The sequence below is a fragment of the Heteronotia binoei genome, chromosome 17, assembly GCF_032191835.1.
Source record: "Heteronotia binoei isolate CCM8104 ecotype False Entrance Well chromosome 17, APGP_CSIRO_Hbin_v1, whole genome shotgun sequence".
NCBI lineage: Eukaryota > Metazoa > Chordata > Lepidosauria > Squamata > Gekkonidae > Heteronotia > Heteronotia binoei.
The window spans coordinates 30,937,680-30,964,439 of record NC_083239.1 but is presented as its reverse complement, the minus strand read 5'-3'; the positions used below and the strand labels follow the sequence as shown (position 1 = coordinate 30,964,439).

Genomic DNA, 26,760 nt, shown 5'->3' with positions numbered 1-26,760 from the left:
CGTACTGTGATGGTCTTCAGTATAACTCATCTCAAAAAGAGGACTGCTAATCTCTAGTAAGGTGGAGTCAGCTCACAAGACTTGAGAATTGGGTCCAGCTTGGAGTCATACAGTGTAACTCAGTTATTGATACAAACCATTGTGAGGATCATCCCCCCCCCCCAGCACTGTAACTGAAATAATTAGATTTCATGAAGAAGCTAACCAAAACCTCTGCTACCTGTCATTTTATATCTTATATTAGATTCATGGGATATGTAAATTGACCTGGTTAGCTGGGCTAGCATCTCTGCTCATCTCTTTCTGTGGGCCAGAGTTCAGTGGAGCCTTGCATCTCTCAGCATTATTTGTATCAAGCATTTGGGCAGCACCTCAGTGAACTGCTTGACCATCAGAATCTAGAAGTACCATCTGCCATCACTACTTGTCTCTTCTTGACCACTGGAGCAACAGGGCTCCCAAGGTGGTTTTTGTTACAGGGAGATGTGTGAGCTAAAATACCTAAGTGGTTCATGGTTAACTGCTGGAGAGTTTTCACCATGCTGAATTCAATAGATTTCTCATAGGAAATAGTCTGGTGTGACCTCAGCTTTGTTCTGGAAGTGTACTGCTAGAGAGGAGGAAAAAAATTAAACAGACAAAAGAGGGGAATCTGATAAGAATAAATTAGGCAAATACATTTATTTTGTTCTGATACATGTGTCTGCTTTAGCTTTTTCTAAGCTTTCCATTGCATCCTGAAGAATGTTTGGGCTAAGCAAGAGATGTGGAGACCAAACCAGTGTGAGAAGTTGGGGCCCCCCTGTGTTTGTGTTATGTGTCCACTCATGTCTAAATCAGGCGGGGTAATTTTTTAAAACAAAAATTGAGTGTGTGGCCAAGAAGAGGTAACCCTTGCACCTTGTTGCTTGATTTCTCGTTGCCCATATAACTCTCTTTTGGTGGTATTAATATACAGACCCTCTGGTATAGACATGGATCGAAGACAGGTGGATCATATCCAACATACCTAGTTTGACCTTGAAGTTCTTGCCAATCTGGTCATTGGGACCCTGAACCATTAGCACAAATTTGTAACAAGTACAGTTTTGGTGTGAAGAGATCTTGATGCCATCTCCCACTGATGTAGACTTGCGGCTGGAGCTACCAATGACCTGGGGCTACCTGCAGAATTTTTTTTTATTCTGGATTATAAAAAAAATTAAGAGGGATTTTCATAGGGATGGAAGCCATCTCAACTTGGATGCTTACAGGAAGGGCCAGCTGGCTGATTTTTGGGTGGGGCTGGAACCAGGAACTTGGTTCTAGAAGAGTACTGTGACCTGTACAGGTTTAAGAACAAACCTAAATTCCTCTTTTTGGTATTTAGAGAGGCTAATTGTTTTTGGAGGGTGGGTTCCATTGCAGTATAGCATTTCTGTCTTGCAGAGAAGCAGGCTTTATTTTTAAAAACTTATTTTAGAAGTCATTCAATGATTTGATGTCTTCCCCACCCTATCTCACCCCTAATTTCTCAAAAATTATCTATAGCTATCAGTTACTCGTTTAGGAAAAATAATTCTGGAATTTAATCCTAAACACTTCCTCCCTTCTTGTCCCCAAGTTTGTGATTGGAATAAATGTAATTTTAAAAAAAAGTATTGAAATTGCAAGCTTTGCTTGCTTTAAGAAAAATTAGTAGTTGCTTCTACAAAACATTTTAATCTTTTTGTGTGTACAGAGCTTCCTCTGTCTCTCAGGATTCAACTGAAACAGCTTGTTCAGGGACCATTCAGATTTTCAGATACCAGCACTAATGAGTTCATTCCATTGGAAAAGTTCAAGGAGGCAAATGACTTCCTTGAACTAAAGTTACTTAGAAAAGAACAGGTAGAAACTGGCATCTCTCAGCCTTATCCTTAGTGATTTCTCTGGCCTGTCTTTAGAAAACTTTTGTCAGCTGTTCCTCTGATCAGTTTCCACTTGGCTGTGGCACGAAACCAGCTGTTTGCTTTGATCCAGCCAAGAGAGCATTCCACACGCCTGCTGACCTTCCATAGCCTCTTGCAGTGACAGCTGTGTAGCACAGCCTTCTGGTTTAGCTCATTGTGGCTTTCAGACTTGGTCTCTCAGGAGCACAACCTGGCAAGTTACAGTCTGAAAGTCTGCCTGTGGAGCTGTTTGCTTGGGCAAGCAGTGGGCCTTGAGTGAAGAGGTCTCCATGGTGTGGAACATGAGTGGATTGTGTGTAGTTGGTTAGGAATGGTCTTTCCATGGTGATCCCCTCCAGCACCGAGACACTTCCTGACACAATGCTGCTGACATTACAAACTCACTGGGCCCGTCAAGAGCCTTCCTGCTTTCTGCCCTCAGCCTGCTACAACAGGAAGATGGTCACAGGTAGGAGCCACAGCAAAAGGGTGGGTGCTGCTTATCAATCAAGAAGGATCTTTGTTTGAACCTGTGGAGTCAAGGAACAGGAACAGCTTGTATGGATCTGAGGAGCATGTTACTTGCCTACTTTCATAACAAGGGGAGGGAGAAAAATTTGGGGAGCGTTAATGGCAAGAAATATGAAGTCCTCAGTCTCTTGACTGAGAGAGGGAGGTTAGTGTCTGAGATTTGAGAAGAATCTCTAATGTTAGTGGTGTCATGGTGGATATAAAATGAAGCATGTGTCAGAACTTAGAGTATCAGGAGAAGACCAATAAATCTAGGATTTTGAGTGAGGAGGTTTTTAGTAGAAGGAGCGCAGCCTCACTAGGAAATGCAAGATATGTTATGTCTTCAGCATAGTGAGAGGAAGGCTTTAAAAAGTCAGGGTTTATTTCTTCTAGGGCCATAGCAGGGAACCAAGATGACTGCGTTAGTAGGAATTTCAAAGAGTGAACCCACATGCATCATAGGGATACGCTTATAATTTACCATTGTGACAAAAAAGTGTGTGGTAAGGAGCACCCAACTCCTTTGGCCCATTTGTGCTTTTTGTGATCTTTGAACCCCTCATGGTTAAAGAACTGTGTTTAGCCTCTAAGGAACCAGCTGTGGTTGTTTATGGATTTGGCATTTGCCTTCGATGATTTATCCCATGCATGCAATAGAAATGCTCTTCCATAATTTCTCTGGGTTAATATAGTTTGTGGTATTTTTAACATACCTGGATGTCCAGAAAATATTACTGTACAAGCCAGTCCTTGTGTGAGAAAAATGCTAGTTGGGGGGAAAGTTTTTTGTATTAACACAAGATATTGGTAGATGCTCTTGTTTTTCCTACAAGTAAAGGAGGAAATAACTTTGAATTAAGTAGCAGTTCTTTCTTTATAAATGCAGAAGATCTAAAAGTTGGGTCTGACTTTGGTGAAAAACTTGAGAACTACACAGGAACTGTGACATTTGTCAAGCTGGGAGAATGCAACCTCTCTTTTTTATGATTCAGTTATCTCCATATATATATGATTCAGTTATCTCCATATATATGCATTTATTTTGTGGCATAGGGATTCCAGGTCAGAATACATTGTGCAAAATGTGCACTTATTTACATAATTCTATTTTTGAGATTCCAAATGGCTTTCAAGAAATTTGGAATTTTGGGGCAGGGCTAGGGAATGAAAGATGAGAAGGGTGTGGTGAATGGGGGCAAATGACGAGAAGTTTTAGGCATCCAAATTGCAAAGTAGAGGCCCTTCCTCCAAAGAACGTGTTGGATATTGCCCGCACCTTTTCCGAGCTTTGTTGCTGAGCATTGTGCTTCAAACCTGATTTTAAACAATGGATGCTAAACTCTGGAACTCTGCATTTTGTAAGACAAACTGACAAATCATGCCCAGCTCTGGTTGAATTCTGTTAAGAGGCTTTTGGTTGCTACGTTGAAAATTAAAAAAGGTAAAGCACCAGTCGTTTCCAACTCTGGGTGACATTGCATCATGACGTTTTTACAGCAGACTTTTTATGGGGTAGTTTGCCATTGCCTTCCCAAGTCATCTACACTTTCCCCCCAGCAAGCTGGGTACTCATTTTACCCACCTCGGAAGGATGGAAGGCTGAGTCAACCTTGAGCTGGCTACTTGAACCCAGCTTCCACTGGGATTGAACTCAGGTCATGAGTAGAGTTTAGGACTGCAGTACTGCAGCTTTACCACTCTACACCATGGGGCTGCTGTACTGTTGAAAATTAAGAGGTGCTTTAAAGAGGAAAGTTGTAGATCTTCACAGTAATAACAGTCTTGTGAAACCTCCAGAGCTGGGGTGAGTCTAACAAGACTTTCCAATCTATGCTTCTGAGTGAAGGCTTATCATTTTACATACTTGTAAGAGCCTGGATTATCTTTCATTGTACCCATTTTACGTTTGTGTAGAAGGATTGTCTTTCTCTAGCTTCCTCTTGTTAAGCAAGCTCTTGGATGATATGACTGCCCTTCCCTGGCCAGAATTTACACTCAGCCAGTTGGCTTGTACATGGCAGAAGCACAGCTTCAAAAAACCTTTCTTTGTTTGATTAGTCCTAATAAACATGCTACCACAGTGCACTTGGTGCTATAGGGGTGCTGTGTTGCCAGGAATTGGATGCACTTGGACCTAAGCAGGTGCTGTTCTTGCCAAGTCAGTACTGGGTTTTGTGCCTCAGCATAGCCAAGCTAGGAATAGAAACCGTTAGTTCCCTTGGCCTGTCTTCCACTGTATCCCATTCCAGCCACTGTAACACGTCCCTTCTACAGCTAAGAATAGTGTGGTGGTTGCTGAGGTACCAGTAGAGATAATAAAATTGCATTTTATGCCTAAAAAAAGGATTGTCTAGGTCAGTAATGCCAGTATTTCTAGAAAAGTTGACTTTCCCTAGCAGTGAAGTACAATGGAGAAGAGCGCTGTGGAAGTAAAGCTTGTAACTAGTGGCAAGTTTTTGATGCTTCCAAAACCCATCTTCTGAATGCTCCCACAGTGTTATATAGGTCTTGCATGAAAGATGCAAGTTCCATAGAGGTGGACTGCCTCTATCATGAAATGGACAGCCAATAAGATCTAGTGGCTAGAGTTTTGAGAGCTCCAGGTTCAAATCCCTGTTCAGCCATAAAGCCAACTTTGTAGCCTTGGGTGACCTGTTTTCTTAACCTTGGTTCAGAATTAACAGTCTTTTGCTACTTGAATGAGCTTACCAGGATCAATGCCCCCAACAGCAAACTGTGATTTGCCTCAGAGCAGAAATCTAATTTATCTGGATGCACACAAGGGGCAGGAGGAAGGGCACAAGCCCTTTGATTCATTCTTATTGCAGCTAGCCATGGCTAATCCGAACCAAATATTACATATTTTCTTGTGAGGATAAAAATGCAAGCTATTCTGAGACTTTCTTGGTATGCCGGAATATAAATTGAGTAAAGCTACCTCTGCTAGTCTGAGTTAGGCCAGTATTACCTCTTGGCCCGAATACTTGGAAGCACAATCCAGAGGAGCCTACATAGACCCCAATAAACTTTCAGCCTTGCTCCTCTTCATTCTGTTTCCTTTTTTTATAGTAAGCTTTGTATTAACGTGGCTGCTTGGCACGTACTTCCACAGATAAATTAGTGTTGGCTGCCTAATAAAATGGAAATTGTGATAGCAACAGTTTAGGATAATAAAGGAGTAGACTTGAAATTTGGTGGAGGAGGGACATTTATGAATGGAGTGTCTGAGAGATAATAGGTCTGCAAGCTCAGTGCTCTGGCAAGCCACCTCTGTTCATCTCTTGCCCTGAAAACTTGATGAGGTGAAACTTTATGGGTTTACCGTAAGTCCATTGTAACTTGATGGCACTTAATTATTATTCTTATTTGAAGTTTAGTACAGTGATCTCAGAGCTGTGTGGCACAGAGTGGTAAGCTGCAGTACTGCAGTCCAAGCTCTGCTCATGACCTGAGTCCAATCCTGGTGGAAGCTGGGTTCAGGTAACTGGCTCAAGGTTGACTCAGCCTTCCATCCTTCTGAGGTGGGTAAAATGAGTACCCAGCTTGCTGGGGTAAAGTATAGATGACTGGGGAAGTCAATGGCAAACCACTCCCGTAAAAAGTCTGCCATGAAAACATCGTGACGTAATGTCACCCCAGAGTCAGAAACGACTGGTGCTTACACAGTGGACTACCCTTACCTTTTACCTTGACATTAATCCCAGGCAAATTCTTAGAGGAGGTGCTTTTTTATATGTATTATACCATGAGTTCTTCCTTGATTATTTGATACTGTTGTTGTTATACCAATAAAGGTTCTGTGACTGCGACTATACCATGAGTTGGTAGGGTAAAAAAATTTCAACAAATAGTATGTGTAAGGGATTAATGTACCCTGCTGAATGTAAAATCTACATGTTTGGCTGATGTGTGAATTGGCCCAAGTCTGCTGGTTTTGTCTGCTGGCTAAAATTAACGTGATTGGCTTATGTTGCTTGCAGCCACCTTTAAAAGCTACAGTTGAACTTCCCATTTTTGTTTTTGATTGTTAACTGTCACTATTCCAGTGAATGATTCAGGAGCCTCTTGATTCTGCAGCCTTGCTGGAGCTTAAGCAGATGTGGGACTTGATCAGTCCTTTGGCAGGATCTAAATAATAAAAAGAATTTTAAAATATTACTGCTATTACTATTTATGATTTATATGGCATTTAATTTGCAAAATGCTTTTAATTTATAGTCTCTGCTACAGAAGTGCCTAATTTGTAAAGGGTAGGATGTTTGTTGAGAGTTTTCTCTGATTTTATTGGCTCCCATGGAGTGTATTGTTAACCTCTGAACACACTATGCACATAGATATATTAGAATTCCTCAGGATAATCCGATCACTTGGAGACTGGACCATCCAGTGAGTGGAGGGAATACTTGAGTTTGTCTCTCCTGCAATAGAGTTTCCAAGCTCAGTGTTTGACTTTGCTGTTCACTTCAGTAGGAAAAGCCATTCCTTTGTACAGATGGAAACCAAGGGACGCCCTCCAGGCATGGCTTAAACATCATCTTGCCTGAATGCCTGGGGCAGAGGGCCCCTGCTGCTTGCCACATGACCCTTGGAACTCAGTGGGAACATGGAGTGTAGGACCTGCTCCTCTCTGCAAAGTCTGGTATTGGATTCTCATTCTTAGGGTCAGAGTCTGGGAATTATCTGTGCAGATTTCACAATAAGTTTCTTCTCTTCATTTAACAGCAAGCAGGGCTGTAGCCAGGATTTCAAATTTAGTGGGGCACATAGTGACTATTTATGTTTGAGCGAGGTGAAAACTTACCCATACCACTCTGCACTTCTGAGAGCGAGGGACAGGAAGAGGAACCCAACATGGAAATCCCTGTCCACACCCATCTGTGTCTGCACATTCACACGTGTTCCATCCCTGTCTGAGTACTGTCATGCTTTGGGCATTGTTGCAGGGGATGCTTGACTTGGGGAAAGCCAGTGCTGTTCCCAGAATGCAGCAGACCAGGGGGCCATGGGGAAGGGAGGATGAAGAGGCCTTCCCTCCCTCTGGAAGGGCACTGGGTCTGCCAGTCAGTTTTCCACCAAGACTTAACACAGCTCAGAGCGGGGAAGCATCTGCAGGAGCTTGTTCTGGCCATTAAATGGGGCTGATGGAGAGGGGCTGCCTCCTATGGGACAAAAATAATGTGCGGATAACGGGGGAGGGGTGGGACAGCTCCATTTTGAGGCTTTCCCCCCCTCCCCCCCCCAATTGCAGACATGCTGGAAAGTAGAGGTCCTAGCAGGTCCTCAAGCTTGCTCAGTGTGGGAATCAGTGTGGACAGTTGATGCCTGCATGGTTTTTCTGCCCTGGCCTGGATGGCTGCCCAGGCAAGGAAGCTGAGCAAGCTTGAGGCAGGGAGGAGAGGTCCTCTCAGCTGCAGTGAGTGGCAGTGCAAAGTGCAAGGAAATGGCAGTGGCTGCAAGTGGGGGGGGGGCAGGTGCTTTCCAGGAGAGTTCAGGGTGGAGGGGCCAGGATCATCTGGGCCCCACCATAGTTATGGACCTGCCAGCAAGACTGTGCTAATCTTGCTGTAGCACAGTTTGGTACATGCTGCAGGATTCATTGTCCTGAGAAATCTCAGCTTCCTTTTTTAACTTTAAAAAAAGCTTATACCCTTTATAGGTAGGATTGAAAATGCAGGACAGTGCTTGATGGCATCTCAGAAGTTACTCTGTGGTTCCCAGTGATAAAGAGTTTGGTCTTTTACAAAGTCAGATATGACCCAAAAGCTGCCATTGACTGACTGCCATCTTTGGAGAAAAAAAATAATCAGGATTTGTTTAAAAATATGCAGAAATGTTCTTTGATACATGTATGGGACAACAGAACTTGGGCCCCAATTGCAAACTATAAGAGGGTTTTACCGTATATCTTTGTCAGTTGAAGAGTTAAGGAAGTTTTCTTGTACTTGGATATTTGACTGAATGTATGCAGCATAAGGACACAACCACACAACTGCTGTGCAGAACTGCTTCTGTACTCTTGCACAGCTCCCATTCATTTCTATCTGACCTGTGCATGAGGCCAGTGTGCACCAACTTTTACCTGTGAAGCCCACAAGTGATTGCCAAAGAGCAATGTAGGGCTTTGCTCAGTGTGTCTTAACCTTTCTGTATGTCCCTGTGGTTGTCAGGGTCCAGTTTAAGCTGTACCTTGCCCTCAGTGATTAAAACAAGCATAGCTAGCCTAGAAAGAGACTCCTCCTCACATTCCTGATAGTGTTCTGTACTGCTCACACAAGCTGAGGAAGCTGTTTTGCATGAGCCCCCAGGTCAGCAGCAGCTCCAGAAGCAATGACCCCTGTTGTGCATAGTGAGGCTGCAGTGGTGTGCCAGGGATGTTTTCCTCTTAGTGCTGCATATTAGGAGTCTGAATCTTCCTCCTCTGCTGCTGCTTTGAGGAAGGAGAGAAGCCGCATGAGCAGAGAGTAAGAGGGGGGGGGAAACCCTGCCTTTCCAGGCTCTGCAGGCAAACAGGGCAGAGGAATTGCATGCTTTTGATTCTGTCATGATTCCCATGCTGCTGAGCTTGAGGCTGGAGCTATTCAAAAAGGAGTGGCATCAGGAATCCCATGCCCAGGGCTCAGTGAGGAAGAGATTGTATAACGTGAGAATTAAACTGCCAGACCTTTGTGGAGATCTCATGAAGTTACCTTATACTGAATAAGAACATTGGTTCATCAAGGTCAATGTTGTCTACTCGAACTGGCAGCAGCTCTCCAGCGTCTCAGGCAGAGGTCTTTCCCATCACCTATTGCCTGTTTCTTTTAACTGAAGATGCCAGGGATTGAACCTACTGGGACCTTCTGCTTGCTAAGCATGTGCTGTGCCGTTCAGCCTCTGCAGAGAAAGGGGAAGAGACAGCTTTCTAATGTTATGTAGAATTGTCCAACCTGGCATGTGTTCATACCTAGGCTAACATTCCAGAGTCCTCTGACTGCTGAGAGTATGCCTCTGGAACATGCTGTTATTTGTACAGGAGTTTCTGTGCAGGTTGGGAAATGTGCAAGAGACATTTATTTTGTTGTTTCAAGCCTGTCTACCACTTGGCACCATTTCCCTGACCCCTTTCAACACCATCACCAAGTCCTCTACTGGGGTCCTTACAAATCTTGTCAGTAGCTCAGAATTGATATTTTGGCTACTTCCCTACACATGAGAAAATGAGGCCTTGTTTCGTTGTGTTCATAGTATTGCTTTTTGGTGTTTGTTTCTTGGGCGAGAGAGAGAAAGAAGAGACCCCACAGCCGGGAGATTTAAGGCAATGCCAGGACTGGTGCCAGTATTGACTCCCTGCTGAGCTTTGAGGCTGTCCCTCTCTTCAGCTACATTAAAAAAGAGAGACCTTATGTGTAGCATTGAGGTGTGGCTGGATAATAACATTCCTGCAGTCTGGACCGGCTTCACTTCCAAAAATCCCCACTTGGCATTCTGTGGCGCACAGATGTGTGTGTACCTTGGCCAACTTCTCTACCAATTACCCCTACTACTGCCTGATATTTCTGTAATCAAAGTTCTTCCCTACATATGTCTTCTTGCCACACAACATCCCTCCCTGTTCCTTTGGACTCCTGTATATTAGTGATAAATGTATGCATGTGAAATATGCATTGCTGCTGCATATTAAAAAAAATAGGGAGAAAATTGTCTTTACACTTCAAAATGTTCAGAAGTTGAGAGCTGTCCTTTAGCGAGGACAGCATATGGCTGATGCTGGGAATCTTCCACAGTCTTTCCTCCCCTCTCCTTACTGTTCCTTGATCTCAGTGCTTTATCCATTTCTAGCTGTCCCTGCTCATCAATGAAAGCTGCTGTTCAGTATGTACTCATGGGCCTGGGGAAATATTTGGGGACCTGGCATTTGCTTCGTGGCTATGATAGACACCCCCCCCCCCTTCCCTCAAAGCAAGTTTTCAGTGATAACCAACCATTTTGCATAGTTAAAAACCTGATGTTCAAAGTAGTAAACATGTAGAATTGGGAGATACTACCATTTATGAGCGTGCCATGCTGCTTTTAACTCTACATGCAGTGTTGCAAAATCAAATTTTGTATCTAATCTGATGAATAACTGCATGAAATGCAGCCCCTTTGATTGATAAGATGCTTTTGTATCACTGGGGTGAAGCTGTCTGCCTTTGGTTTGTTTTAGAAAATTTGAGCCATACTCTCACACCCTTAAAAACCAGGAATAGAACCTAAGTTCCTGGCCTTATCCTCACCCCCTACTGTAAATCATGAGCCTTGACTCTTGTTCTCAAATTGGAATGTGTTTTGTGGTCAAAGCAGAGATCTATTTCTAGGAAGTCAGGCACACGTTTTAGGCTTGGTGACGAGAAACTTCACTGGAATTTTTTTATTGTCCTCTAGGTGGCAGCAGCAACCCACAATGCCAGCTGCCGCCCTGCAGCCAGGTTGCCTCTCTGGGCCACTCTCTTCCTACTGAGACAATCATGTCGAGCCAGCACAGCCATGCACCCTTCTCCAGCATTCAGCCCATGGCTGAGCATCAGCAGGTAATAACAACCGGGAGAGCCCTGTTCTTTCTTCTTGTGATGCTGCTCTTGATTCTGCAGTCCTTTCTCCTCATTCAGTACAAGCAAACGATGCATGAATTTCAGCTCACTGTCAAAGCCCTGAGTCCAGTTTGCAGCTAAGGCTTGTTAGAGGGAGACTTTGCTGGGCCGAAGGGAAATTTAATTATCACCCAAGGCGGTCTTATAAGACCTGATTCACCTAAGGCAGCCCTCAGAGCCCCCTGGGGAGGTGCCAGCACCTTTGCTACCATATATGGGGTATGTGTGTTAGGCTGGCTATGTTCAGGGGTGATTATCTTGGCTTTAGCTTGTCTTCTGCTAATGATTTGTTCCTGGCTGGGGGAGTGGCATGGAAGAAAGCAAGGTTGTAAGACCGTAATGCAAGGTGCCAAAACGGCTTACCAAGTTCACTGTTACCGCCTAGTTGTTGTCCTTTGTGTTTTTGGCTCCAGTGTGTATTTACGCTGCACGGTCAAGTCCCTAATTCTCCTCCTCCTTTTTTTTTCCTGGTCTCACATAGATCATGCCGGACCTGGCTATCCTGCAGAGAAGGATCCCGCTCACTTTTCGGGACTCTGCCACAGCACCACTGCGCAAGCTGTCTGTGGACCTTATCAAAACATACAAGCATATCAATGAGGTAAGACCCTTTGTCCATAGAAAGCAGCCTCTGATAATTATGTAACCAATAGTGGGAGTTGGGGATGTTCTCAGTGTCACAGAATCGTCTGTTTTCATCAGGATGCATCATCAATGGCCCCATCTCCTAATTAGTTTATTTAATTCATCTATATTCACTCTTCCATGGTAACTATGTTTCTTCGGTTCCCAGGCAGTTTCTCATCTAGACCTTAACTGGACCAACACCCTGTTTAGTTTTGGCATGGCTGGGCATTGTGTGCCATCAGACCATGGCCTGCAACCACTCCTTACCTCCTTCACCCTGCCTTTGGCAGGAGCGGAATGACTTGGAGAGTTAACCTGAGGCGCACTGGCCATTGTGCAGAGTATGCGAGGAGATGTAGCTCCCTGTCTTTTAGAAAAAGGTTTATTTTCTCCAGGGATTTAATTCCTGCCGTTCATTGTTCAGGTCTATTATGCCAAGAAGAAACGTCGAGCCCTGCAGGTTGCACCCGAAGACACCAGTACCAAAAAGGAACGGAAAGTGCACAACGAGGGCTACGATGATGACAACTACGATTACATCGTCCGCAATGGCGAGCGCTGGCTGGAGCGCTATGAAATCGATTCACTTATTGGCAAGGGATCCTTTGGGCAGGTTAGAGATGGGGAGGCGGGTCTGTATTTTCTCCCAGACTGCATGACAAGTTATACTCCAGGTTCTTGCAAATGTTAGCCAGAGCATGCAGATTATTTACCAGCAAATATGTCCTTCACCAAATCAGTACCTGTGCCCCATAGCCAAAATAATATTGCCACTTACAATTTTGTTAAAATGTTTCTACTTTTTAGAACAAACACACATGGTTTTAATGAGGTTACAGTGTCCATTTCATCACAGGCAGTGCTTCTTTCTCCAAGATCTGCAGAAGCGTGTGTGTGCCCTGCTGTCCTGATTTAGTAATTCTCCTGTGATTATGTCGCTAGAAAACTATGTGATGGTACTACCAGATGAGAACATGATTTTGATACAGCTTATTTTCCCCCCTTACTAGGTGGTGAAGGCCTATGACCAGCAGGCTCAGGAGTGGGTGGCCATTAAGATAATCAAGAACAAGAAGGCATTTCTGAGCCAGGCTCAGATTGAGTTGCGGCTATTAGAGCTCATGAACCAGCATGACACTGAGATGAAATACTATATTGGTGAGATTCTGGGGAGCAGTACTGTGGCTGCTGTTGGAGAGGGGGCCGTGTTTTTCAGCTTGTGTATGAATGAGTTAGGGAGAACTGGTGAGATGAACATTAACAAGGTGTCTGGTGGATGGGTGATGGATGTGGAGGAGCATTGTGTGATAGAGATAAGCTAGAGGATGGAAAGGGGATGAAGCCTACATGAAAGGCTGGATAGAACTTGAGTTGGAGGTGAGGTGTCGCTGGCAGAAATACCTAAGGGAGATAATTGGTGATAACTTGGCACGTGTGTACTCCGTGAAGATAGTGATACATAAATTACCCATTTGTAAAGCCCAGGGACTATAGGAAGCAGTGCAGTTGGATGCTCAGCAATCCAAGAATGTTTGAGAGAGTCACAAGGGTGTTTTCAAAGAGAGTGTGTGGAGTTACAGTGCCAGTGATGCTGCTGCAACACTTTCCCCTCTTTTTATCCACCCCACAGTGCACTTGAAGCGGCATTTCATGTTCCGGAGCCACCTGTGCCTGGTGTTTGAGTTGTTGTCCTACAACCTCTACGACCTGCTCCGTAACACCAACTTCCGTGGCGTGTCTCTCAACCTCACACGCAAGTTTGCCCAGCAGCTGTGCACCGCGCTGCTTTTCCTGGCGACGCCTGAGCTCAGCATCATCCACTGTGACCTTAAGCCCGAGAACATCCTGCTCTGCAACCCCAAGCGCAGCGCCATCAAGATCGTGGACTTTGGCAGCTCCTGCCAGTTGGGCCAGCGGGTGAGTGGCTCCAAAAAAATCCTGACCTTCCTAAATGCAGGAGTCATCGTTGACCTTGTCTTTTAGCTTGAGCAGCTTCCCTCATTCTTAGGGCTTCACAACTTGGAACTTGGCCAGGTGGACACTGTCAGCATAAGAAAGTGCAGAATTCGACCCACACACCATTCAGTGCAGGAGGGGGTGAGAGAGCCATGCGCATCTGTTTTCTTCAATGCAACCATTGACGGGATTTTGCCTTTTTGTCCCCACAGATCTACCAGTACATCCAGAGCCGATTTTACCGCTCACCTGAAGTGCTACTGGGCATGCCTTACGATCTGGCAATTGACATGTGGTCCCTAGGTTGCATCCTTGTAGAGATGCACACAGGAGAGCCGCTCTTCAGTGGTGCCAACGAGGTAAGTTGATGTTTCTTTGGAGAAAGGGTCATAGCTCATTGAGAGGTCCCAGGTTCAATCCCCAGCATCTCCAGTTAAAGGATCAGGTAGTCTGTGATGTGAAAGACCTCTGCCCGAGACCCCGGAGAAGCCCGATGGAATAGGGAATACGGATCTCAATAGACCAAGGGTCTGACCCAGCAGGAAGCAACTTTGTGCATTCATAAGGGATGGGCCTGCGACTCAGTGGTAGAAACATCCACACTGTGTGCAGAAAGTCCAGGTTCAGCCGCCCCCTGGCATTTCCAGTTAGTAGGTGGTGTCACTAATCACTTGTTGGGTGAAAAGGAAGAGAACATGAGAGAGAGGAAATGTTGCCCCCCCTGCGGGAAGGTGAGCGTCAGCAATCAGATCTTGGCCAGGATGGCTGTTGGACTCCTTTTGGGTAGCATCTTGTCATCTAGACAAATGAGGGTAAAAGAGTGCAGTGACAAAGTCTTCCTATTTTGGCTGGAACAGCAGGATAACTGGAATGCTTCTTGGGCAGCATTTTGTAAAATCCATGATTTAGAGCAATGAAAGGTTGTGTACGGATGGCTTTGGGGAGGCCCCTGTACAGATAAAGAAGTTGGCAATGGGAGGTGAGGAGGAGAGCTGTGGGGGGCTTGGTGGTGTCTTCCTGATGCTCCTCTTCTCTTGCTTTCTCCCTGCAGGCGGACCAGATGAGCCGGATAGTGGAGGTGCTGGGGCTGCCGCCCCCTCATATGTTGGAGCAGGCTCCAAAGGCTCGCAAATACTTCGAAAAGCTGCCTGAGGGGGGCTGGGTCCTCCGGCGGGGCAAAGATGGCAGGAAGGTAATTCTCAACAGCTTTTCCGCTCTCTGCCCATTTCCCCACTCAGGCCATATCTGCCTTTTCCAAAACGTGAAAAGCAGTGGACACTTTGATGCACTCAAAGCATGCAGCACAAATCATCAAGCCATTATCCGTTTTTACTACTCAGTTGGCATTCCACAAATTTCTGCTCCCGTAAGGTTCCTAGCTACATTTTGAATATATGTTATAAAGACTCTGTCAACTTTCCCCGTGAATATAGATTAGGTCCCCTATTAATTTTACCTCTTTTTTCCAGGGTTGTGGTTTTTGTATTTATTTCAGTTAATTGTGTCATATAAGAATCGTTGTTACTTTGAGAGTACCTACTAGAAGTAAAATTGGAATAAAGACACAGGTAACATTGGGATGTTCATGTTCCTGGTGTAGCGGATTGGGAGCATGCCACAGGTTTGCATGCCCCTTCCCCTTCCTCTTGCTTCCTCCCATTCCCTCCCTCTTTCTCTTGGCAAATCGTTATGCGCTGGTATGTGTGAACTGGGCAAACAACGGTTTGTTCAGACTGTGGAGTTGGATCTAGCTGGCTTTTCTGCTGATGAAGAATGGAGTGAGGAGTTCCCTTTGACAACCCCCAAAGGCTGTGCTGGGCATCATGGGCCCTTCATGTAGAAAAACCATATTGGAAAGGTGCTGTAGGAGGCGAATTGGATGAGACTGAGGAGAAAAGCTGGATGGATCCAGACCATAGTTAGGCCACGTCCTTTGCAAACACCTGACTATAGATTGCGAAAAAAGAGGGAGGCAATTTGAGCTTGGTGGAGGGGGAAGTACCCAAGCTTACATGTGATCAGAGCCACAGACCCTGCCCTAAAATCTGAGAAAAAAATACAGAAGGGAGACAGGAAAACTGGTACAGGAATGAACTCAGCTTGAACGTGTGGGAGTGAAGAGGTGTGTGTTTTGGCAAGCATCTAATTTGTAATAGCAGGGGTATCTCCAGGAGGAGGGAAAAAGATCTCAGTAGCTGTCTTTCTTATGGGTGACAGTCAGGTTGAAGCTGAATAGCAGCTTGCTGTTCTTTTTGCTGCCCTGTGACTGAGGGCAGATTCCTCCTCTCTTCCCCCCCCTCCACCAATATTTATGGTGACTGTCTTTTTGACTCAGGCCAAAGAAGAAAACGACTGTAGATTTATACCCTGCCCTTCTCTCTGAATCAATATAATCTCTTTATTGTCTTCCCCCACAACAGACACCTCCTGTGAGGTGGGTGGGGCTGAGAGCTCTCACAGAAGCTGCCCTTTCAAGGACAACTCTTAGAGAGCTATGGCTGACCCAAGGCCATTCCAACAGCTGCAAGTGGAGGCGCAGGGAATCAAACCCTGTTCTCCCTCTGAGTCAGAGGCCATCTTGGGTGCTTTCCACCATCTTGTCAGGGAGGCAGGAAATAGAATAATTCTTCCTCTTCCTTGACCCTGGAGCACCCAGATCTCCTCAGTTTCTTTCCTGCCTCTAGAGGGAGAGCAACTAGCTAGTTTAGCTCCTAGAAGATAGGAAGCAATTTTAATCCTATTCTTTATTCTTAATCTAATTCTTCCTTTTTCCCCAATCTTAATCCTTTGTCTAACAACCTTCTTAAGTTCCAGTCTGTTACACTGAGCTACTTTCACTTTCCATCTGCCTTCACACCTTTACAGTAGTTGGGAGAGTGGTGCGGCCGCGGCTGCTTTTAAAGCGGCTGACTTTTTTTTTCCCCTTGCCTTCACTTGCGGAGCGTGGCAAAGAGCGGCGGATGGAAAATTTCAGAGACGAGTTCCTAGAAGACGCGTCCACCGTAAGTCCTCGCACTGAGGCTGTGGGAGTGGACCCCAGGACCGGCATGTCTTCCCAGCTTGCTGCGGTTGCCGGCAACGTTGCCCGTTTTAGTGACTTTAGTCACCGCGGGCTGAAATGTCCAGGGGTTTCAACGGAAGGGCTTAAAGTTCCTCTCCACCAGAGGCTTGCATCTGATGGCAGCCATTTTGAATGAGGATTTTTGGCGCGCGTTTTGCCAGACAGTCGCCAGGAGCCTTATGCTTTGCCCCTTGGGACGGTTACCAATCTCCCGGCGGGAGACAATACAGGAGGCCAACCCCTATCGGATCACGCCTCCATGGTCAATCCAGCCCTAATACAACAAAGTGGTAATGTGCTGTACCCTAAAGGGCTATTTTCTATTGAATTTATGACTATGCTCCAGCAAACAATTAGAGCAGAAATGTTTAATGCCTGTCCATCAGGGGCTATGGGCATGGGGTCAGTGGGATCCAGATCTCCTTCCCCCCCTTCCTCCTCCTCAAGGCGCCCAGAGAAAAATCTTTCCAGAGAGCGCAACTGGCCAACTAAGGCAGCCAGAAAAGAGATCTCTAACTCTAGATTGTTAGAGGAAGATTCAGAGGAGAATCAGTCGGATGTGGAGTCACAATCCAAAGATCGAGAGAGTTTTATTTCAGATGAGGAGGTGGAGGATGTCTGTGTCCCAGAGCAGTCAGTTTGCTGCTTTAAAGCTGATGACTATCAGTATTTGTTAACCAGGGTCATAGCAGCACTGGCGCTCCAAGATTCTGCCTCTGGGGAGGAGAATTCCAGTACCGATAGCAATCCCAGGAATAAAACTACTGGGGATAGGGAGTTTTTCCCAGGCTCACACACCACTACCAAGGTTTTCCCTTTTCCACAATTCTTTGAGAGACAATTAAAAGCTGAATGGGGAAAACCTAACTCTTATCGGTAGTTTCCTGCCTTTGTAAAAACGTTATATGATTTGCCTGTTTTTGCAAACGAAATGTTGCAGGTTCCAGTAGTGGACGCACCAGTGACGGCTCTTCAAAATCCGGGTTTGGTGTCAGAAGACAGGCACAGTTCCATTAGAGACAATTGGGACAAGAAAATTGACCTAGCCCTAAAAAGATCACACGGCAATTAAGGCATGTACTCCATCGTCTATTATATCTAGAGCAGCCATAGTCTGGGCTAGGAGACTCTCTCAGTTGCTACCAGAAAATAATAAGAAATTGATGGAGTTCAATTTCAAAAGCAGCAGAGTTCATGGCCGACGCTTCTCTAGATGCCCTCACCTTCTGTTTCAGAGGTCTGGCATCAGGGGCAGTAGCCAGAAGAGGCATCTGGCTTAGAGCATGGCCTGCAGACAACCATTCCAAACAAATCGTGATGATGTATCCGTTTCAAGAGGAAAAGCTCTTTGGTAGTGCCTTAGATAAGATCTTAGTGGAAACCAAAGACAAAAGAAAGCCATGCCAAGGAACATTCGCAGAACTGACAAAAGAAGCTTCTATTCTCAGTCCTTTCGTTCCTCACATACATTGGCCAGATCAAGATCCTATGCAGATAACAAGAGATCATCCTAGAACCAACCAAGACAACCCTTCAGAAAAGGGTTCAGTAATCCTAGATTCAACAAGCAGAATTCAGAGCGTAGAGACAAGCAGGACCGGGAGCCAAAATTCAACAAGGCGTGACTGGACTTCAACTCCGGTAGGGGGAAGACTTCAATATTTTCAAGACGCTTGGGAAGCTTCCCAAACAGATTGCTGGACATTAGAAATTGTGTCATGTGGGTATGCAATAGAATTCAGAAGCATTCTACCGGAACTTTTTCTGGTGTCCCTGATCCGGAAGAACTCTACAAAAAGATCTATAATAAACAAGGCCATCACACATCTCTTAGAGATCAATGCCATAGAACATGTTCCAACAGATCAGAGGGGTTGAGGTGTTTATTCGATATTCTTCACGGTTCCCAAGGAAAATGGGGACTGGAGAGCAATACTCAATCTAAAGTTTCTCAACAGATTCATTCATATACGACACTTTCGTATGGAGACCCTGAAGTCAATCACAGAGGTCTTACAACCAGGAGAGTTCCTCACCTCACTGGATCTCACGGAAGCTTATTTGCACATTCCGATCCAGCTATCTCATCGCCGGTTCCTTCGGTTCTGTGTGGGGAACAGACACTTTCAATTCAGAGCGCTTCCCTTCGGTCTAGCCACGGCCCCAGGGTATTCACGAAGGTGATGGTAAATGTTGTGGCCCATCTCAGACAACAGGGGATACACGTTCATCCATACCTAGATGACCTGCTGATCAGATCAGCGTCCAACCAGAAAGCTCTGTCGGATGTCCAAGCAACTATGCAGTGTCTACAGAACACAGCTTTCTTATAAATATAGCCAAGAGCTCTCTAGAACCAACACAAAGGTTGGAACACTTGGGGATGATTATAGATACACGAAAGAACTCTATCATTCTTCCGAACGAAAAGATACAGAAAACCAAGCCACTCGTGAATTTAGTCATTCGGAACACTCACACTCTATTATTGACTTTAGCCAAATTGATGGGTTTGCTCATCTCAAACATAGATGCAGTTCAGTGGGGCAGATTACATACGAAACTGTTACAAAGGTTAATCCGCCCTCACTAGTACCAGATCATGACAAAACAGAATCCACAGAACAAGGTCACATTAGAGGTCAAGAAATCTCTGATGTGGTGGTCCAGGGATTCCAGTCTGCGACAAGGGAGAGTTTACTATCTTCCCAGAGAGATGCAGCTGTTCACAGATGACAGTCTGTCAGGTTGGGGAGCAACGCTCGACAACATACCAACGCAGGGTCGATGGTTACTGTCAGAAACCCAACTGCCGATCAATGTATTGGAACTACGAGCAATACGCCTAGCCCTATTATTCTTCACTGATCAGGTACAGAAACAGCATGTACTAGTAAGAATAGACAATGCGGCTGCAAAGTCCTACCTGAACCATCAGGAGGGCTCGAGGTCATCAGCTCTGTCCAGGGAAGCAAAGACATTATTCAACTGGGCAGAACACCACCTTCTTTCCATCAGGGCAGAACACATCAAGGGCATCGCCAATGTTCAAGCACATTGGCTCAGCCGTTCAAGCACATTGGCTCAGCTGACCATACAACCAGGGGAATGGAGATGAAAGACATCAATATTCTAGCAGATAGTCGAAGAGTTTGGTCATCCTATAATGGACCTGTTTGCTTCTCACGACAACTACCAGGTAACAACCTTTTGCACCAGATTTTTTCACCCGTCTGCAGCAGCAGTGGACGCACTGACAGTGAGTTGGCCTCAGGGTCTACTGTATGACTTCCCCCCGATTCCGGAGTTATCAAGGTTTCTTCAACAGGTACAACATCAGAAAGCACGGGTCATATTAGTAGCCCCGTGGTGGCCACGACGCCCATGGTTCTCATCTATCCAAAGGCTATCAACCACTCAACCTTTCCGGCTAGAAATCGTTCCAGACATGTTGACGCAGGGTTCAATTTAGCATCCGCATCCAGATTGGCTGCAATTGACCGTGTGGAAATTGAACGGTCTACATTCCTGAAGTTCGGTTATTCAGAGATCACTGACACATTATTGGCCTCCAGAAAGAAGTCCACCATTAGAATTTATAATACCACTTGGAAAGCTTTTCATAGGTGGTGTTGCAGAAAAGCAAAAGATCAACTAAATCCATCAATTCAAGACATATTGGAATTCCTACAAAATGGATTACAATCTGGACTGAAACCAGCCACCTTACAGAGACAGGTAGCAGCACTATCTTCCGTATTGGGACTGATACAAGGTAAAGATCCCTCCAAGCACACACATGTACAGAGGTTCTTAAGGGGAGCCACCCTCAAGGGCCCCTCACAGACTCATAGGTTTCTGACGTGGCGTCTACACACTGTCTTGTCCGCACTCACTAAAACACCCTTTGAGCCTATTCAAGGCATTTCTCTAAGATGGTTACGCTTAAAGACAATCTTCTTAATAGCGATCACTTCAGCAAGAAGGGTGTCGGAGATCAATGCACTGTCTGTAAAGAAAGAACTTTGTATTTCTCACAAAGACAAAGTAGTTCTTCGTACAGATCCTACTTTTCAACCCACGATTGTGTCAAAATTTCACAAGTCTGAAGAACTTCACTTCACCCTAAACATCCTAGGGAGCGAATGTGGCATAACTTAGATGTCAGACGCTGTCTAAAAGCATATTTATTCAGGACTGAACCAATGCGGAAAACGGATGCCATGTTCATTAACATTGCACAACCAAGATTGGGCCAAAAGATATCAACTTCAGCCATCAGCTATGCTATTAAACAATGTATTGCGGAAGCCTATAGAGCAATGAAATTAGAAGTACCCAGAGGTATTACACCACATTCAGCTAGAAGTGCTGCAACTAACGCAGCCTTTAACAACTATGCCTCGGTAGACGAGGTGTGCAGGGCCGCAACATGGTCTATCTCAACATTTGTCCGACACTACAAATTAAACTCCTACAGTTCAGCAGAAGCAGCATTTGGCAGAAGGGTTTTACAACATGTGGTCCTAGAAGACAGCGATGCCCCACCCAGTCATTAATTTACTGCTATAGGAGATCCCAAGATGGCCTCCGACTCAGAGGGAGAACGACCATTGGTACTTACCGTGAGGGGTCATTCTCCTCTGAGTACAGGAGGACATCTTGCCCACCACGTTGCATCGCTCATACTAGGGTCTATTCTGCTATATCTATTCCATTTTCTTCTGCTGCTCTACAGTTCTTTACAGTTCCTTATGTTATGTTTTTTGCATATTAACTGACTGTTATTACTGTTTCCTTATTGTGAGTAAGGTTGATAGTTTAGAGACTGCTTATTGGAGTATCCCAACTGAGGAGATCTGGGTGCTCCAGGGTCAAGGAAGAGGAAGAAGAATTATTCTATTTCCTGCTTCCCTGACAAGATGGTAGAAAACACCCAAGATGTCCTCCTGTACTCAGAGGAGAATGACCCCTCACGGTAAGTACCAGTGGTCGTTTTCCCAAGATAAGAGTCTGCACACTTAACCACTACACCAAACATTTGTTCATCCCACACAAATCCAGCTGTGAATGTCATTGTTCTGTGAATATCCTCTGCTTTTAAAACCAGCCCTTGCTGATTCCACACACACCAATGTGGTTCGGATGCCACAACTGTAAGTGGGCAAATTAGCAGGTGACAAAGGTAGGAACAGTAGGCTGTTTACTGTGCCAATTCTCTGTGCCCCTCATTATCATTCATTAGTTAACATTCACTCACAGGTCCTTCCTTTTGGATTTTCCAAAGCACAGTGTGGAAAGTATAGAAACAGTTAAGTCAAGAAGAGCTGTGAAAATTCTGCTTTGCCTCTTCCTGTTAGCAGGAGCCAAAGAGGCAGCCAGGTCAGCTCTTTGTCCCTCTCATACAAGTTGGAACGATGATCAGATGCATGCTTCCCTTCATGGAGGGATTCTTCTTCAGTGTGATGTAATGGTTGCACTAGGACAGGGGTGGCCAAATTTGCTTAACATAAAAGCCACACAGAATAAATGTCAGATGTTTGAGAGCTGCAGGGGAGGGGAGGGGGGAGAGGTGGAAAGAAAGCAACTTTAACTTTAAATGCATTCTCCAAGCTGCCGCTGGCTTGGCTTGCAGAAATGATTTCAAGAAAGAAATTCCTTCTCCTATATGGCCAAAGGGGCGGTGGGGGCTTCAAGAGCCACACAATATGTGTGAAAGTGCCACATGTGGCTCCTGAGCTGCAGTTTGGCCACCTCTGCATTAGGATTTGGGAGTGTAACATTTCCATCCCAACACCTGACAGGCCATCCTCACTCCCAGCTCTGTCATACAGCTCATGAGCAAGGTCTGGCCTGGTTCAGAAGCTGTGGGGGAGGAGCTTTTGTTGAGGGAAACTCCGTTGTCCCAGTAGGGCTCCCTTGCTGTTCCCCAGCCCTTTGGGACTTTTCCCTTGGGTAGCTACTACCAGCTCCTGTTATTTGCCCTCTCGCCTGTTTGGTGCCAGGAGAAGCATCAAACCAGGGCTGCTTCACCACAGCGAAGTGGGCTGGAAGCAATCAAGGCAATCTCTTCCCTCTTAAACACATTCTGCTGGCACAGTTCTAGAGATATGGGCTATGAACTGAGGTGCAGACTAATAAAAGAAATGAAATCGAGAAAGGTTTTTAACCTGACTTGAAACTTAGAATATCAGAGCATCTGATTTCCCCTCTTGCATGGTCTCACACATCCTAAGAGAGAAGGAACAGCTGCTTTTCAGTTCTCCCCCCATGTACGTGAAAAGTCTTAGCTAATCCAGGTATTGAGTTCTAACACCCAGCAGCCCGCAAGAACCTACGCAGCCAATAGAGAGATGAGACAAGCCATTTCTGGCAGAACTGCCAGTATGGGCACATTGTTAGGCTATGAAACAGGCTGTACATTCCAAAGAATGCACAAATAGACAAAGAGCTTTGTCTTGTGCTGATTGCATAGAAACCAAGATTAACAAATTCCCAACTCACCTCCTCTTTCAACTTCTTGGTGCACATTACATTGGCAGCTGTCCTTGGCCATGCTCCAAAGGAAATACCTCCTGCATCAAATTCTTGGAAGCAAAGGAGGTGTGTGCAGGAGGTACCGCCAGGGCTGGTTTAGCATTGTGGTACTTAATTTTTGCATTGTGTTGTTTTTTCCCCCTATAAACTTCATGCCAGTGGAGTTTTAACACCTTTCTTAGAACAGAAAGCAACTTGTTCCTATTGCATATAAATATATTGTTTCCAGATACAGATCGGAGAGATTTATTGTACGTTGCTTCCCTTTTGGGCACAGCTGATCATGTTGCCAAACATATTGGAGCACAAGGCACTTGTCCACCCTTTTCTTTGTCTTGAGCCCTTACCCAGCTAATTTTACTGCTCTTCAATGCGTTTCAGGATTATAAGGTTCCGGGAACTCGGCGGCTGCATGAAGTCCTGGGAGTAGAGAGTGGGGGCCCAGGTGGGCGCCGGGCAGGAGAGCAGGGTCATTCGCCTTCCGACTACCTGAAGTTCAAGGACTTGGTGCTGCGCATGCTGGACTACGAACCCCGGAGCCGCATCACCCCCTTCTATGCCCTGCAACACAACTTCTTCAAGAAAACTGCTGACGAGGGCACCAACACGAGCGCCAGCACCTCACCTAGTCTGGGCACAGAGCACAGCCACTCCACCAGCACCACTAGTTCAGTGTCCAGCTCTGGTATGCTCTTCCCTTTTAAAATAATTATTTTCACCACCATCTGGCTTTAAAAAAGAAGGGAAAAACCCACTAAAGCATTTTTAATCAAACAGAAGTATGAAAGCAAAATAGTGTTTCCACTTTTAAACCACAGGATAGCCCAATGCAAACCGCCGAGCCCAAGGACGGCTTAGAAGGAGCACCAGCTGTCCAAATCTAGGGAAATCACACCACAATAAAACTAGCAGCCTTGTATACTTGAGAGGAGTCTTACCAAGAAATGTGATTTACAAGCTTCCTTGAGTAACTCATCCTGTGAGATGGGGGCAGCCTCGACACTAGGGGTTCCACCACCCCAGGCAGAACCCCACAACCCTCCTTTCTGCGGATTCTAATTGCATGCACAAAACAATGACATCACCTGGAATTGATGTCATCGTGACAGCACGTAGCACGCCCCCTGCCCGGCCCTTTCCTCCTTTGGAGGGAGCTGAGCAGGGACACGTCCTTTTTTCTTTGCTCCAAGCAATCAGAGCAAAGAAAGAACACTGCACACCCCCTGCACAGCTTGTCTCATCTCCTGCTTCAGAAGGAGCAGAGGCCACGTCCTTCTTTCTTCACTCCGAGCAATCATAGTAAAGCAAGAACGCTGCAAAATATCAGGGTCAGCGCAAGTGGGAAGGGGGCGCGCACCCCCACGGCGAGGGGACACCCCAGGCAGCCACCTACCTCATCTGCTCCCAAGTGCCAGCCCTGGATGAGGGCCTTTACAGAAAGTATCGTAGGTTTTGTCAAGGCCAAAACAAACCTTCAGTACGAGGCATAAAGTTCAGCAGCAGCTGTTAGGCTAAGCAGAACTAGTGAGAGACTCTGAGAAAACAAAGAACTTTCCACCATCTGCACCATCCTTGACTGTCTGTATTATGTATCCAGTGCTGCTCTTTTACTATTTAAAACATTTTAAGCCACCTTTCTGCCTGGTTTCCCAAAGCAGCAAAAAAAAATTTTTTTTTTTAAAGTTAAGACTAAAAGCATACATAAATATATAAAAACAAATTTTAAAAAACACAAACATATGAATGAGAGGAAGGATCAGTAAAGGAATAACGACAGACATAACAAAAGTCTTCACCTGCTAGTGGAAGACGGAGAAGGGGATAAACCGATCTCCCAGTGGAGAGACTTGCATAAATCTGGTTTCTTGACCAAGGCCCTTCGCTGGGTTGACATCCGTCTAGCCTCAGATGGCGGGGGCACCTGATGCAGGGCCTCTGAAGATTACTGTGGTGGTCAGGTCGGGTTCATGTAAGAGTAGGTGTGCAGGCCCTAAACTGTATAGGGCTCTTGTGTATATATGTTTTTATGCTTAGTTTCCCATACTCCTCAGTATGACTGGCAGTAGTTCTCAATACCCTTTCCCAGCCAGCCTTGTTAACTGCAGATATCAGACCTTGAATCTATCATACTGCTGTTTTTGCTGAGTTTATGGTCGTTTCCGCCCTCTACTCCGAATCACCTAGTTTAGGGGTCTGGGCCCTGAGCTGTTTTCAGCCATATCCAGCTGTGGAACCACCCCCTTGTATTCTTTTGGCCGCATCCCCCTTCTCTGATTCTCTTTCTCTACCAACAGGCGGTTCCAGTGGCTCTTCCAATGACAACCGTGGTTACCGTTACAGCAATCGCTACTACGGCAGCATGGGCACTGTGCATGCAGACTGCGAGATGCAGAGTCCACAAGTAGGTTGTGGGCTGACCCTTGGCTTTCCATTCCCTTTTTGGGCAGCATCTATCCTGCTCCATTTCTTCTCTCTGTACATGTCCCTTTTGCCACCATCTGCATTGCTTTTTTGTTGTTGCAGGCCCCTTCTCAGCAGCAGATGCGTCTCTGGGCCGGCGGCGACAACGAGAGTATTCCTCACATCTTACCTCACAAACCCACACCCAGCCAGGCCATGCCATGTTTCCCTCCGACCGGGCACCCCCCGTACCAGCGCCCTCCGCTCCCGCTGTCTCCCCCGCTTCCCGAGGCCATGGAGGTGTCCCTGGGCCCACGCCACCTGGACTGCAACCCCACCGGTCTGGGCTCCTCATCCTTGCACTTGGGCACCTCGGCCTTCCGGACTAGGACTGCTGGCGGCTCACGCCCCGAGGGACTTGGCCTCAACTACCCTCTCCGCGGGCGTGTGCACCGAGAAACGGATGAGACTGCACTGATGGGTGTCTGTGTGCCCCAGGGCACGGCTGCCAGCTCCTGATGATGGACTGGCCCGGCAGGCTAGGAGCCAGTGCCCGGCGAGAGCACTCCCTTGTTGCACCAGAGCCTGGACGGGCCAGGACTGACTGTGTAGGGCAGGGAACCAGTTGCCCACAGAGCGCTTCTCCGCACGGGAGAGTTCGAGTGGGCCAGGACTTTTAAACGGTGGGACGGGGTCAGGTTGCCTAGAGACCAGGTCCTGTTTGCTACCCGGGACCCCCCTGCTGCAAGTGGTAAGCATTGTGTTGGGGGAGGGGGGGGAAACAGTACCGGGGGAAAAGCATGTGGAGCCAGCATCCTCCCACCCTCACAGCCCGGGTGCCACTTCCCCTCTTTCTGGTCAGTGCTTTCTCTGACTTGTGTGGTCCCTCCTGGCCGCTGCCACAAGCCTCCCCCCCACCCCACCCCTTGAATCACTCAGCGGCATATGGGCCTGGCAGCCATTCCCTTCCCTGGTGCGAGAGATTTCAACACTCTTGTGTGCTTGGATGGACAGACAGACTCCTGTGCACTACGTGGACTTGATAGGCTTGGCGGCCTGTGTTGGTCCCATGGGAATTGCTGCTAAAAACTTCCCCCCTCTCCCCCGCTTGGAAATAAAGGGTTGCCCCAACCAACGATTGAATGTT

At 46.2% G+C, this 26,760-nt stretch overlaps 1 protein-coding gene across 4 annotated transcripts in view; it reads left to right on the top strand.

The window, feature by feature from the left end:
* Positions 1-26,760, top strand: part of DYRK1B (dual specificity tyrosine phosphorylation regulated kinase 1B) — a 42,906-nt gene extending 16,146 nt beyond the window's left edge. For 3 of the 4 annotated variants that reach the window (XM_060257528.1, XM_060257531.1, XM_060257529.1), the window contains exons 2-11: positions 10,827-10,972; positions 11,514-11,633; positions 12,084-12,272; positions 12,670-12,817; positions 13,290-13,576; positions 13,828-13,974; positions 14,667-14,807; positions 23,595-23,898; positions 25,508-25,614; positions 25,737-26,760. In XM_060257528.1, coding sequence (XP_060113511.1) covers positions 10,910-10,972; positions 11,514-11,633; positions 12,084-12,272; positions 12,670-12,817; positions 13,290-13,576; positions 13,828-13,974; positions 14,667-14,807; positions 23,595-23,898; positions 25,508-25,614; positions 25,737-26,132 — 1,902 coding nt within the window. In that variant the 5' untranslated portion in view covers positions 10,827-10,909 and the 3' untranslated portion in view covers positions 26,133-26,760. Of the gene's footprint in view, positions 1-2,122; positions 2,380-10,826; positions 10,973-11,513; positions 11,634-12,083; positions 12,273-12,669; positions 12,818-13,289; positions 13,577-13,827; positions 13,975-14,666; positions 14,808-23,594; positions 23,899-25,507; positions 25,615-25,736 lie in introns of those variants that run through there. The other variant, XM_060257527.1, reaches the window with a different exon arrangement.